At 41.0% G+C, this 15,173-nt stretch overlaps 1 protein-coding gene across 2 annotated transcripts in view; it reads right to left on the reverse strand.

The window, feature by feature from the left end:
- The window catches only part of Rgl1 (ral guanine nucleotide dissociation stimulator like 1), a 159,054-nt gene that overhangs the window by 15,382 nt on the left and 128,499 nt on the right, over window positions 1–15,173 (reverse strand). For both annotated transcript variants that reach the window (XM_042674286.1, XM_042674285.1), the window contains exons 10-14: window positions 9,887–9,976; window positions 6,925–7,011; window positions 5,552–5,584; window positions 3,076–3,197; window positions 1,465–1,554 (exon numbers count right to left, since the gene is read on the reverse strand). In XM_042674286.1, coding sequence (XP_042530220.1) covers window positions 1,465–1,554; window positions 3,076–3,197; window positions 5,552–5,584; window positions 6,925–7,011; window positions 9,887–9,976 — 422 coding nt within the window. The remainder of the gene's footprint in view (window positions 1–1,464; window positions 1,555–3,075; window positions 3,198–5,551; window positions 5,585–6,924; window positions 7,012–9,886; window positions 9,977–15,173) is intronic.

Genomic DNA, 15,173 nt, shown 5'->3' on the forward strand with positions numbered 1-15,173 from the left:
GATGGCTCATGTCTATAATCCTAACTCCTCGGGAGGCTGAGATCTTAGGATCCTGGTTCAAAGCCAGACCAGCCAAAAGGTTTGTGAGACTCTTATCTCCAATTAACCATCAAAAAGCTGAAAATGGAACTGTGGCTCAAAGGGTAGTGAGCTAGCCTTGAGTAAAAATTCTCAGAGACAACAACCAGATCCTGAGTTAAGCCCCAGGATTGGTACTTAAAAAAGAACAGAACAAAAGAAAATAAAAGGGAAGGGAAGGGAAGAGAAGAGAGAAAAGAAAAGTGAGAGAAGAAAAGAAAGAAATATAGTGTAATACAGTTTTCACTGTATTTGACGTCGGCGCCCTGCATCTTGTATATATATTATTCTAATTTGGGGAGGGGAAGGGAAATAACAAAATGCTGAAACAAGGATACAGGTTGACCCATTGTAACAATGAGATGGACAAGGCTCTGTGTAGAAAACAAACTTTGCAACTTGAGGGGGGAAGTTGGGGAGGGAAGAAATAGTAGGGGAAAAACAAAGGAGGGGTAACAATGCTAGATAGGAAATGTACTCATTACCTTACTCATGTAACTCTAACCCCTCTGTACACTATTTTTATAATAAAAAACAAAAATTTTCAAAAAGAAATAGATATATTATTTTAGAACAGTCTGAGCATATAGCTCAATTCATTAATTCAGTTATAAGGATTAATATCTTCTATGTGTGAGGATCCACTCTAGATTTTAGGGATAGAACAGCAAATAAAAAGTAGACCTACCTTCATGGAGTTTGTATTTAAACAGATACATTCAACATGCAGGGTGACAGATGGAGGTAAATATGATGGAGAAATTGAAAGGTGGGGAATAGGCGAGGAGACAGGGCAGTAAAGGCAGGTAGAGTGGACAGGTTATAATACTAAACTGGGTGTGCGGGAGAGGCTCACCAAAAAGCTAACGTTTTCACGAATGTCTGAAGACAATGTGGGAGTGAGCCATGTGGCTAATGTGGGGAAGAGTATTGTTAACAGAAGAAGCAAATAAAAGTCGAGATCCCATGTCTCACATCTATAATCCCAGCAACTCAGGAGGCTAGGATCCAGGGAACAGCAGTTCAAAGCTAGCCTGGGTAGAGAAGACTGAGAGACTTTATCTCCAATTAACCAGCAAAAAGCATGGCTGGAGGTGTGGCTCAAATGATAGAGAGTACCAGCCAAGCAAGCAAGCCAAGCAAGTGGGAGGCCCTGAGCTCAAAATACCCCCAAGACAAAAAGTAAATAACAAGCATGCTCGGAGAGGTCTTGGTGGCTGCAATGGGAAGAGCAGAGTAAGCAGATAAAGACAAAGACATCTGGAGAGGGAGAAGCAGGCAGGGTAGGCAGGTGCTGCTGACCCTAGAGGCCTTGTGTGTCACTCTAAGACTTCGGTTTTACTCAAAGGGAGAGAGGACGCCTGGGGGAGGGTGGTGGGCACTCACAGGCTGAGTCTCTTCACCATGCTTTTCCGAGGCTTGGGGGAGGTGGTGCTGGCATCGGCTGCTGCTTCAATCTCACAGGAGAGAGCATAGCTGGAAGAGAGAAGGGGAATCACAGGGACAAAGTCTGGGAACTGGAGGACAGATTCAATCCACACAATTGTTTTTGCTTTAGAGAAAGGATCTGATGATCTGGATTCAAGATATGGACCACAGATCTATAAACAGTCTATAGCGACTGTTTTAACATCTTATAAATTCACATTTGTGCCTCCTCCCCTCACTACCTCCACCGGCACATGGCCTGAGGCTGTCAACTCTAGGCCATGAGAGGCAGCTTCACAGCCTCTCTTCATCCTGCGTCCTGATCACTCTCGTCCTACTGCTTGGCCAGGGGAAGAATCCCTGGTCCTGTCACCTTCCCTCCTATTACTTCTCTACTGCCTTCTCCCCAGTGTGTGTGTGTGTGTGTGTGTGTGTGTGTGTGTGTGTGTGTGTGTGTGTGTGTGTGTGTGTGTGTGTGTGTGTGTGTGTGTGTGTGTGTGTGTGTGTGTGTGTGTGTGTGTGTGTCCGTGCACAAGAGTTTCTTTTAGCTGAGAAAAAGCAAGCAGAGATTCTTGCAAAATATCGAAGCTTCAGTGAATAGCAACTATCTTATTTTCTAAAGATATATAAATATAATTTGCAGTTGTCCAAATACTCCTAAATTAAAAATATTCTGTATTTAGACATCTGTAGGCCAGGGAGAGATAAACTGCCACATGTATAAGAGAAATTTAAATTTGATTTATAATAGCTTTTATGAAGGTTTGTAGCTGTGGCCTCCAGATGGATTTTGTTAGAGAAGGCCCGACTTTATACAACCACCTCAGAGCTTAGGTGTGTAGTTTAGTGGGGTAACCCGAGGAGAAATTTCAATGTTGTCACTAACTGATTATAATACTCCTTCAAAATTCAACTCCCTGTGAGAAAAGATGGGATTTTTACTTTCAATTTTACTCTCCCTTATCATAAACTTGCAAAGAAATTCCTTGGTCTACAACAAGGATTAGCAGATAGTATTTTCGGTATGAGGGCCATATGGTCGCTATTGCAGCCACTCATGTGACTTTAAAGCATGAAAGTAACCAAGATTAACATGTAAATGAATGGGCTGTGTTCCAATAAAATTTTATTTATGAGCCTGAAATTTGAATTTCAAATAACTGTCCCCTGTCATATTCTTCTTTTGTTTCTTTTCCCAGTCACTTAAAAAAAATGTTAAAGCAGGCAGTGAACCACATATGGCCTACAGACTCATCTGCCAACCACTAGACCAGTAGGAAGGGTCTGCACTGGGCCATCAACAAAGCACAAGAGTTCATGTGTCTTTCTACGCTCACCAACCACTACTTCAAAACCTGTGCCCGCATCCCACACACACCAGTTACCCACTGTTTCTCCCAATGACAAGTCTTACAAAGCACACCTTCTGATGTCCTCAATTCAGTTTTCCCTACCATATCACATTTCTCTGAAAACGAGGCTGTTGAAATTACCTGGTGCGGTACTAGATACAGTATTTGTCTCACCCCATATTGGCTCAGCTAGCCAGAGGCCAAGTGGTCTGCCTACCTCTCCTCCTCTGTTAAGAGCTGCTGCCTCTGGAACCACTGGATGAACTTTTGGTCCGGGCTCATGCAGTAGCTATTGCAAGCGGACTGTAAGAGCTTTATTTGAGCAATCACTTCAAACTCCTAGAGCAGATGGAAAATCAGAGGCGAAAATAATAAGAATCACCAAATACAGATCTTTTCCACATGAATATATATACAACTTTAGGATAAAATACTTGAAAATCATCTAAGAGGACTCTGAAATACTACTTTCTTAAAAATAATAAGCAAGTAATTCTTAACGGTTCTAACTCGCCAGCAGAGGATGGGGCCTGGTGGTAAAGCATTGTTCAGTGACTTAAGGCCTTGGGTTTGAACTTAGCACTAGGGGGAAAAAAATAGGAATCTCTCAAGTCCTCCTATGCTTTAATTTTTAATCCTCTTTCTCCTTGAGACAACAGCTCAGATGAATAAAAACCAGGAAACTAGTCACTAGCTAAAGCCATACGGGCTTTCCTTCTCTATTTTATTTTCATCTTTGGAATGGAAAGTTCTTTAAGATTTTTCAAAGTTTAAGTACTTGATGAATATTTTCTACTTCTGTTTCTTAAAATATGAAGGAAACAAATGCTTTAAGTCAAGAAGGTCCTGAGTTCCCCATTTCTAACTTCTTCAAGCCACAATAAACAAACTTTGGTAGGGCTGACTATCTAAACAGTCCAGGCCTCATAAAGTTGAATGTTTAGATTTCTTGAATCCTTAGATTTTTACTATGCCAGTAAATCATTTAACTAAATCTTCTAAAGCTCACAAAAGGAGCAAGTATATAATTATGTCCAAGATTATTTATATCTTTTTAGATGCTTCAATGGCTCCTTTCTTAAAAGTCAGCAATAGGTATAAACTTTAACTTTAGGCTTGATATTCAAACTTTCCAAACAGTTAATATCTTAGTCTTAAAAGGAAAGAGATTAGCGTACAGGCTTATTTTGAAGTTAAAGGTTACTGTGGAGGCATAACTGAATTTTTAAAAATATATCCTTACAGGATACAATCAACACTGTAATTTAAGAACTAGCTGATGCCATGCAGTGACCTCAGCGTAGGGCTCTGTAGTGACATGGGGTATTTATCATCCTGCTAAAAAAGGTAAGAATGATGGCAGGTTTACCTTAGTTCAAGTTCCTATCTTGTTACTGGGGAGCTCAGCCTAACCAACTCCGTTGGTGCTATTGATTTAAAGTGCAATGCTATTTTCTCCTGAAAGTTTCTGTGATCTACAAATTAAGTCTAGAAGCCACTCCACTATGCCTCTCTAAGCCTTTTTCAGAGATGTTACAATTATTTTCTTATCCTCCTTCCTGGATTGTGATTTCCATGAGAGCAGAGTCCTCTGGTTTTTCCTCTATTACAATCCACAGAGCCCTAGTGGTAGGTACAATAACAGTGCTTGTGGAATGAAAATGAATTTAAAAAACAATGAACTATGGGGTAAAGTTATTTTGCTCACTGGATTTCCTTTGAGTCATTTAAATGTCTATGTAAACATGCCATTTAACACAAAAAAAATAGCAAGTTCTTAAGACTGTTTTATCTTTTTATACCACAGTTCAGAACTATTCTATTTACAGACAGATTCAAATCGATGTGGAAGATCCATTCCCTGCTGACAGGAAAGAGAAAAAAATCTACACTGAATAATGAAGACCACATCTCTTCCTCTCCCAAACAGAATCACAAGAGTTAACCATCTTTAGTAATTTCATCTGTTAGGAAACCCTTCTTAGTAAAGAGAACTTGCTATTTTTTTTAACTGATGAAAATTGTATAGTCCATTAATATGAATTATGTCATATATTTCTTTGTAATAAAAAAACACTTAAAATTTACTCTCAGTAATTTTCAAGTACAAAATACATCACATTATTTTTTAAGTAAAAATAATCTTATTCTTTAGTGTTCAAAAATACAGCACTAACTATAAGATGAACCTGGTTTTGCTGAACCTGATTGCAAAGAAAATTAATAGAGGATAAGGGAAGAAATTATCCTTGATTTCTGTTCCTTGGATTTTTTGGTTTGCTTATTATTTAGTTAGTTTTCTATGTTTTTGCTATGCCAGTTATTGAACCCAGGACCTCACATGTCCTAGGAAAACATTCTACCCCTGACCCACACCTCTAGCTCTACCTTTAATTCCTTGATAGGGATTGGAGTTAGCAGGATATGATTTGAACCCTGACTCTGTTACAGATTCCAGTTATTTGATTTCTGGACTCTTGGTTTTCTCACTTTGAAGCTACCTTTTAAGGTGAGGGTAGTAAAACCTACCTCATTGGTAATGTAGAAGAATGTCAAGCATAATGACATACAATAATGCCCAATAGGAGTTAGTGCTTTATGCTTGCCTCTATCAGAAAGTTAAGTCTCTATTTCTTCCATATTTTATGCCCAGATGAAATAAAATAGAAAACCATTGCCAGACCTCTACTTACCCTTCTCCTTTTCTCAAAGTTTATGAGGCCACCCTGAAAGAAATTTAGAAAAAGATGAACCACCAAGCTACTTTGAAACACAGCCCTGTGTTGTTCTAGGTCATATTAAAATAGATCAAAGAGATGATGAAGTAATAATTATTAATGATCCTATAATTACAGGTACTGTGGAAGAAGAGAATCATCTTAAAAAATTTAAAAACATTCTTTCCATTTATAATAGGGCAGGGCAGGTTGACAGCCTTTTCTCAAAATGTCTGGAACCAACTAGAATAATAATGATAAAGAACACAAGTCCGAACTCAAAAATATTTGAAAACCCAGTAAAGACAAAAGCTTGAATAAATAATGTTACTACACTTCTTTCTTTGACCCAAAGCAACAAAGTCAGATGCTCAGTGACTCATACTGGCAACTAAATTGTCAATGGCTTATCAAAAGGGAAGTCCCTTTCACAGGACATCATGAAAAGGGAAGTTTCAATTCTTCCTCCCCAGCTTCTATTCCCAGTAGGCCAAGTTTAACTTCTAAATCTTTGCTCACTCCCCTAATTCCCCAATGCTGATGGTGTTTCCTGAGATAAGCTCAGGAAGAGGATGTAAAGAGACACAGAGCTCAGGGAATACAGAATGAACAAACATGTCCAAAGCACCAGTGACAAACTTAGAGACCAAAACAACTTCTGCCTTTTCTATTATGGTGTAATAAAGCAAAGTGATTGCTTACGATTATCAGTGACGTGGAATATAAGTTTCCAAGCTATCTTTAAATCTTATTTCAAATAGCAAGTCTCTTCCCACCTAATATTTTACTACTGTTATTCCCAAGTTGCTTGTTTTTACCTCTTTTCCTATTCTCAGAGAGTGAGTAAGAGCAAATGAGTAGAAGTATAAGTATATGGCCTCAAACAGGTAGCAATACAAAAAAGGAGGGATATACGAGACCATTCACAGATATGACTCGTTCTTACTCCCCAGGTAGAATGTTAGGGCACACCATCCTTTCAACTCCACCACTGAGTTCCTCCTACTCAATAGTAAGATTTTGCTCAGACACAATCCTTTCATAAGGGCTTTTCATCACAAATGTTCATTTGTAGTTAACTGTAATACGCTATATCCTTTCACTGCATTTCTGCTCGAATTTTTACTGTTTCTATCGATTACTTCCGGCTGTGATATGCTATTCCTTCTGTTGGCTTTTGAGCCACTTTTGCCATTACTTTTGTTGTTATTCTTTTTATTCTTCCTAGCATTAAGCACAATATTATGTGCACGCTGATCTATGGATTCTCAATAGGTTCCAATGGAACTATCTTTAGGTATCCAAACAGAAGGCTAGAGGCTCAGCGACACCACCCACACAGAACTCACCTCAATGTAGTCCTGAAGAGCTGTGTCCAGCATGGTCAGGTCAGTCAGGAAGGTGCCCAGGTAGGGTACAGTTCCCTGCATTACACCCTGAGGAGTAATTAAAAACAAGATTGTATTTACTGCACTGAAAATGTAAGGGCTTCTGGAACCTTCACTCTGGAAAAAAAAATGGTCCATTTAAGATTAGTAGCGTTAATCTCTATGATAAAAAAAAATTTACACCTTACATAAGTGAGATGGGAACTTCATGATCTGATGCCTAACTTTCAAAGTCATGAAGACTAAGTCTCATATACACGTAGGTTTAAATATGCTCATAACAGAATTCATATTTTACTAAGGCTCATGTTAGCAGTTTGTCTGTTCTCTGCCACTGAGTGTGGACAGTTCTGGCAATTTGGAAAGACCTTGGTTAGGAATAGGGTCACTGTTAGTAAGAGATGACTGGTGTACAATGGAGGTATATAGACCACAAGAATATCAGACATTGGGGCTGGGAAGGTGGCTCAGTGGTAGAGCGCTTGCCTTGCATGCCTGAGGCCCTGGGTTCGATTCCTCAGCACCACATAAGCAAAAAGAAAAAAGCCAGATGTGTCCCTGTGGCTCAAGTGGTAGAGTGCTAGCCTTGAGCTGAAGAGCTGAGGGACAGCGCCCAGGCCCAGAGTTCAGGCCCCACGACTGGACCTCCCCCCATAAAAAAGAATATCAGACATCCCTTAGTGACTCACTTGCAAAGAGCAGAAGAAAGATAAGGAAAAATAATGCCTTACAGAGGGAAACCTGGTAAACTGAACCTTAACCAAACTAACGTGACCAGCCGTGCCATGAACATGTCACCAGATGACATAATGATGCCATTCACACCTCAATTTGTGACATGCTTTCCAAAAACCTGCAACCTCAGTCTAATGACTAAGAGAACCTACCTAGACTAGGGGTCTTTCCCAAGGACAGTGGGACAGTACTCCTTGGCACTTCTAAGGTCATGTAAACCTGAAAAGACTGAGGTGCTGTGGCGGGGAGAGACTGAGAAGACACGACAAGTAGAGCAGCATGGCAGGCTGGACAGGGGACTGGAACAAGACAGACGGACTGGAAGGCTGGAGAAACCCCCAAAATAAAGTCTGGATTCTAATCATCCGCATTATGCTAATAACTTAACAATGACAGATGTGTCGTGGCTATATAGCATGTCCATGGTGGGGGGACTGGTAAAGGACTCACTTGCATCAATCTGCCATTATTACAATATAAAAGGTAGAAACACCTCAACATGCAGTTATAAGAATATACTATGGGCGGGGCTGGGAAGGTGGCTCAGTGGGAGAGCGCTTGCCTTGCTGCATGAGGCCCTGGGTTCAATTCCTCAGCACCACATAAGAAAAAAGCTGGAAGTGGCGCTGTGGCTCAAGTGGTAGAGCGCTAGCCTTGAGCTGAAGAGCTGAGGGACAGCGCTCAAGCCCAGAGTTCAGGCCCCACGACCGGACCCAAAAAAAAAAAAACAAAACAAAAAAAAAGACAAAAAAAAAAAGAATATACTATTGGGGCTGGGAAGGTGGCTCAGTGGGAGAGTGCTTGCCTTGCTGCATGAGGCCCTGGGTTCGATTCCTCAGCACCACACAAGCAGAAAAAGCCAGAAATGGCGCTGTGGCTCAAGTGGTAGAGTACTAGGCTTGAGCTGAAGAGCTCAGGGACAGTGCCCAGGCCCAGAGTTCAGGCCCCACGACTGGCAAAAAAAGAATATACTTATGACCAGGCGGCAGTAGCTCACACCTGTAATCCTAGCTACTCAGGAGGCTGAGATCTGAGGACTGAGGTTCAAAGCCAGCCTGGGCAGTAAAGTCCAAGTCCATGAGGCTCCAATTAACCACCAGAAAAACAGAAGTGGCACTGTGGCTCAAGTGGTAGGGCACTTGCCTTGAGCTGAAGATCTCGGGGACTGTGCCCAGGCCCAGAGTTCAAGTCCCAGGACGGGCAAAAAAAAAAAAAGGAAAAGAAAGAAAAGAATATACTATGCTCATTTCAATAAATCTCCTTACAAAATGTCTCTGTTCTCCATGTAACCACCAGGCACAACCAACCTGTCCTCTTGTGTTCAGGTACTTTGCGTTCCCTGCAGGAACGTAAATCTTGAGGCGGGCAAGGCTAGGCTGCTGGGCAGGAGGCTGGTTGCCTCCTCATTCAGTTCACACCAAGCAGGGCTTGTCCTTAGGAACTCACTGTCCCTCTAATTATGCACACAAGGTCTCATCCTCAAATACTAGCCCCACTCCTTTGCTAACAGCTATTTTTAACTTTGTCTTTGAACAACCAGAAAGTTGGAAACACTGTGAGTTTTATAGGTTTTATGTTACAAAGGAGTCTGGGCATTCAAAAATATTCTGATTCATGTCCAGCTTTCCAAAGAAAAAGGAAATCTTTTCAAGGTAGATATGAGAACGTGCAGTTTGTCCTTTTACTGATCCTATGCTAAAAGTTAGGAATTCAACATACAGCTAAAGATGATCATTATCTTTCAGCCTTCAGAAGGGAGTCATGGTTCTCCTTTGAGTAGCGAAAAACTAGAAAGGTGTGGTTGGGCTATAGGGTTAGGAAGGAGAGCTGGCAATGGCTAGAAGACTTGCAAACAAATACAATAATTTCTGTGTATAAGAACTCTCCTGGAAGAAGATACTCATGTCCCAGAAGCTGACAAAAGCAGGAAACCAGGGGGCTTCTAGCCCAAAGTAACAGCAGCATCTGAGAGCAACAGTGGGTGGAAGAGATGGTAAGAGGGATACACACACATCTGATGCAAAATTTGCCTTACATTTAAGGGGGAAAAATGGCCCCGAAAACATGATTTGCAGGCCTCAGGCTTCCTCACTATTGGGCCAAATGAGAAGAATGGGCCAAATGGAAGACACCTGTGCTGGGCCACCCTGCATCTGTGTGATCTCAGAGAGGAACAGCGCTGACATACCATATCCTTCTGCAGCTGGAGCCGCCTCTGGGTTCGCTTCTGGTTTTCTTTCACACTGCTATCCAGATTTGCAAATTTTGAGGTTCCTTCCTAAGAAACAGAGCACACAGAGAAGAGGGTTGGGAGGTGCCCATTCTGGAGAGAAGTGAAAGGGCCTCTGGTTTCTGGAATGCAACCTCCACAAGTCTCTTAATGCCATGCGAATGAAGAAGCCTCCAACAGGCTCTTGAGTGGTTTTATGTGCCTGTTTGGCTGGGCTTCAAGTTGGTCTCTTTGCTTAAGGCCCGGTGGTTTTGATTGTCCTGTTTGTCCTCCACTGTAACAAGTGTCAAATTTGGATATAAACTTGATTATCACTACAGCTTCTGGAATAGGACGTATTTTTACACATGGTAAATTTCACTCAATGTCATAGCATGTCCTGCAAATGAAGAACTCCTCCTCTGTCCATTTTGTGATCTCTTGATAGTGGCCTGAAATGGATTGGCTGGCATTCTGTGAAAGAAAGGAACTAACTCTGGGATTTCTTCGTGAAATGAAACTTATATATCAGAAGTTGTCTGAGGAAGTACAGTCTGGTGGCACACCACCAACTTGTGAAAATCAGACCTTTATCCATTTTCCCCTTTTCCCTAGTCCGTCCTCCTTAATTGCCTTCCGGGCTTGAAAGTCTTACAAACCCTGGTAGCCGGAGGACAGCTGGCCACTCTTTCTCCCCCACTGTCTATTGTACAAACGAATTCTTGTACAAATGACTAATCATGAGTTTGCTGATGGAACATAAAGTGTTTTGGTTTTGTGGTTTCAGAGTCTTATTAAGTTCACATTTTCCAGGAAGTACATGAATGGAAAGCAAATTTCACAATTCAGGAGTGTGGAACTTCTATGCAAGTTTCTCCCTCAGTGTTCCTTAGGTTTATTATATTACCTTACTGTACAATTGCAAGAGCATTCTTTGTCCAGGTCGTGGCTAAGGCAAGCATGCATATATTCTATCATTAACCAGCCTTAACCCAGGGCCTGGGTGTGACAGAGCCCACAGTAACCCGTGATCCATGTTAGTTCTCCCATTACAAATGGTAACAAGATTCTCCCACATAGTATTCCTCCTGGGCAACACATGCTAGTAGTCTAGCTCATGCCAATTCCTGTGCTAGGTGGTTCCAGTCCACCCAGACTATTGGGAATTTGTTTGGAGTCAGTAACTGAATCTGTCTAATATAAATATGCGTGCCACTTCTGTACACTAGAAGTATGTAGTTCTTCAGGTCTCCCTTTATTTAGGTCCTTGATCATAGGCAGAGGAATACTATGAAAATTATTGCACAGAGATCTAAGATTCTTTTTTATTATATTATTACCTTTAAGTACTTGTATGAAGAAGTTACCATCCAAGAAATCAGTTTAAAAGTACAATGCATCTTAATTGATGTCACCCCTTTCATTATTCTCCTCCATCCCTCCCAATCTTACTCCTCTCCTCAATTTTCCTAGTTTCATTGCAAATGCATTGGATAGTACAAGTACCTTCTCCCCCCACCTCTTCTCTTCATTTGTCTGTCTCCCTTCCCATCTGCCCCCACCCCCAGACATCTCAAGTACCAGTTTCCTGGTGTTCATTTTGTTGGACTGTGAGTTCATTTTTCTGAGGAATTAGAAGGTCTAAACTTCGTCATGAGGATTTCTGAAAAGTGAAAAGGCTCCTACAAATTGATGTAGAACAGCAGAGGTGAAAGGGATCTTTCGCTGACACTAGCAGGAAAGACAGACCTGAGATGTTTAACAAAAACACGTAATGATGTCATGACTTCATGATTTCATGAGAATGAGATTCCATCTTAACTGCAGCACTAACAACACTGAGAAGCGGGCATGGTAGTCTATACCTTAACAGCACTTGAGAGGCAGAGGCAGGAATAGGGTAAGTCTGAGGCCAGCCTGGGCTGTCTAGTAAGACCATGTCTCAAAACACTTTAAAAACCGTTACCACTCTTCCAAATGAGGTCTCAGGTGACAATCTACTTACTTGTCATACGCAGTTTTCCTTCCTAGGTCTAAGGTCCCCTCTGCCGTGCTGTTCTCATACAATCCCTCGACGGTTCTTAAGACTTTTCTGGGACTACTGTACTCTGGTTCTTTCTTTTTGCCTCCTGTGCTGCTCATGCTCCGACTCTCTGAATGACTCTTCCATCTGTCAAGTCACCTCTCTCTCTTATCTGTATGCTCAGGTCCTTAAAAATACTATCCAAACCCAAGACTTGAATCACCACCTATGTCTGGAAGAATTCCAAACTTCTCCCTTTACCTCCACCAACTCCCTAACTCCTGGCCCTTCACTTTCTGTCTCTCCTCACCTCTGCCTTAGTACAAACTTCTCACCTCTCACCTTCTCTTTATTTTCATCTTTGGCAGACTTCGGCTGCCCTCACCCACATTGTTCTGGGGGCTCAGAGGGACTCTTCTATCAAGTCTATGAGGACTTTGTCTACAAGGCACTGCATTCATTTCAAGAAATATTGGTTGAGTTATAGCTCAGAGGCTACTGGCAATTTTTATTTGACTAGGTCTTTACCAGTTCTAGTCATCTCCTGTTTCAATTTTGATTGCTCATTGTGGTGCTTCCCAAAACATGCATCCTTTCAGTGAGCCAAGATTCTAGGGCTTTCTTTTTTTTTGTTGGTCGTGGGGCTTGAACTCTGGGCCTGAGCGCTATCCCAGCGCTCTTCAGCTCAAGGCTAGTGCTCTACCGCCTAAGCTACAGCGCCACTCCCGGTTTTCTAGTGGTGTTTTGGAGATAAGAGTTTCACAGACTTTTCTGCCCGGGCTGGCTTTGAACCATGATCCTCAGATCTCAGCCTGCTGAGTAGCCAGAATTACAGGCCACCGACGCCCAGCTAGTTCTAGGGCTTTCTAACAGCTGTTTATATCAACTTAACCAGGAAGCATTCTCACCAAAAGTCACAAGAATCAGGACGATTTGGTGGATCTACTTTCCTGTTGCTTTGAAATTGGGGTATAACAATTGTAACAAAATCTTTGAGAAGAAATAAGATTTCAACAGTTAAAGTAAAACCCCAGAATTGTGTTAATTATTAGGTTGACTGCTTCATAATGTTACAGAGGTGGCATATTACATTTACCCACAAGCAGAAGATAAACTAAGATTCCCCAACTACAAATCAGTATGAGGAACAGAGCCTAGTAGTTTTCTTTAGCAGTTCTTCTGGGAACCTAAATGCTTTGATTTCACTTTTGAAAGCTGTGCTAAAAATTTACACTCAAAATTATATACTTCATATGAGTAATGATCAACAAAGGTGAAAGGAAAAGACACACATACAAACACACACACACACACACACACACACACACACACACACACAAACTACCTAAAGCATTCCACTCTCATTAATGATGATGCACAGACCACATCAATTCATAGCCAAGTTTTTCATTTTGTTGGGATGTGAGCCATATATAAAATTTAACTTAGAGTACTTGGGTAAACTTGTACATTTAAGAAAGGCTCATGGGATCCCTAATGTCTAGATACAGTTTTGTTTCTAAGATTTCAGCCAAAAGACTGCCACCAAGCAATGAGCTGCACAGTATTCAATTAATCTACCTTAGAAAGATGACTCAGGGCTATTGGGATTTAAGTATGTGGCTCCAGTTAGTCTGGCTTTGTGTTATGCGCAAGGACACCATAAAACCATCTCTTTCCAGCCATATGAGTTTCCATTTAAAGTCTGCAAAGTTGAGGAGGGAGGTGAAGCAGGGAGTAACACAATCCAGCAATCACTGTTTAGTGTGCAGTTAATCAGGTAGTTCAAACCTGGAGTCAGACCTCAGCATAAACTGATCTGCTCCTATCATCTACTCCAAGAAGGAGCTAATAGCAGGCACATTTTGAAATTCATGGGAATGAGGAAACCATCAATCCATTTTTTGGTCAATGTCGGAGTACATAATACATACCAAATACTATATTAGGCATTATCCAGGGAAGCTAACAAGCCAGTAAGAAAGCGGGCTAAGCCCCACAGACAATACTGATAGAGGAATAATGGACTTCTTCAAGAACACATTCTATAGCACTTGGACTCGAAGGTGTCAGTGAAGCCTTAAAGAAAACTAGGGCTGGGTACAAGTGGATCGTGTCTGGAATCCTAGTTACTTGGAAAGCAGAGATCAGGAGGAACATAGTTCTAGGCTGTCTTGGGCAAATTTTGTGAGATCCCCCATCTCAACAGTACAGGCTGGATGTGGTGTGTACCTGTCATCCTGGCTCTATGGGAAGTACAAATACGGTCCCAGGCCAGCCTAGACAAAGCTGGGGAACCTTATCTCAAGAACAACCAATACAAAACAAGCTAGAGACGTGGCTCAAGCAGGAAAGTGCCAAGGAAGAAGCCTTGAAATCAAACTACAGTATTACCCAAAATGGAAAAAGACAGGAAGACTAGGTTGGACTCAGAAAAGAAGGGGGAAGACCAAAATTGACACCTTTACAAGAATAATTAGCCTGAGTTTTAGATTAGAGTTTGATAAGAATTCTCAGCTGGGTATCTTTTCTTAGGAATTCTACTTGTCCTTGACTTTCATTTCCATTCCAGGTATCTTCTCTAAGCTCAATTACTTAGTTTATGCTTTATTCATTTTCATTTTCAGGCATACTTTGGTCTTATAAGTCTATAACTTACTTAGTACTAAAAATAATGTATGTTTGCATAGTGCTTTCACATATTTTACCATAATCAATCTTTAAGTCAATTCTATGAAGTCAACAGATCCATTACCATTATTACCTATAACTTACAAAAAATAGGATCCAAACTTTTAACTAATCTAAGTTAGGGCTTCTTCTGTTATAGGATACAGACACACATATGTATATGTATATATATATACATTTCATATGCATATCTACAGATATATAGAGATATATGCTTATATCTATAGATAGATAGATAGATCTATCTATCTAGACTGAAACTCAAAAATCCCACAGAGCAGAGACTTGGGAATTAATGAGGTTACATTGCCATTCATTATACAGTACAAAATGAGTGCCAATCCACATCTGCTGAACTACTGATTAATCTTCTCTATGGCATTGTGCCTGAAGAGCTTTATGCCTAAGTAAAGAAGATCTTTATGCCTAAGTAATAAAAGCACAGGTTTTGAATCTAAGTTTTAGCTTTACTCCCTGTTATACGTGTACCTGGGGGCATGTAACTTCCCTCTCTGTCTTGGCTACAAAATGAAGACGATAAGCCCTATTTTA

Source organism: Dipodomys spectabilis, unplaced genomic scaffold (genome assembly GCF_019054845.1).
Source record: "Dipodomys spectabilis isolate Male_0828 unplaced genomic scaffold, ASM1905484v1 ptg000019l, whole genome shotgun sequence".
Classification (NCBI taxonomy): Eukaryota; Metazoa; Chordata; class Mammalia; order Rodentia; family Heteromyidae; genus Dipodomys; species Dipodomys spectabilis.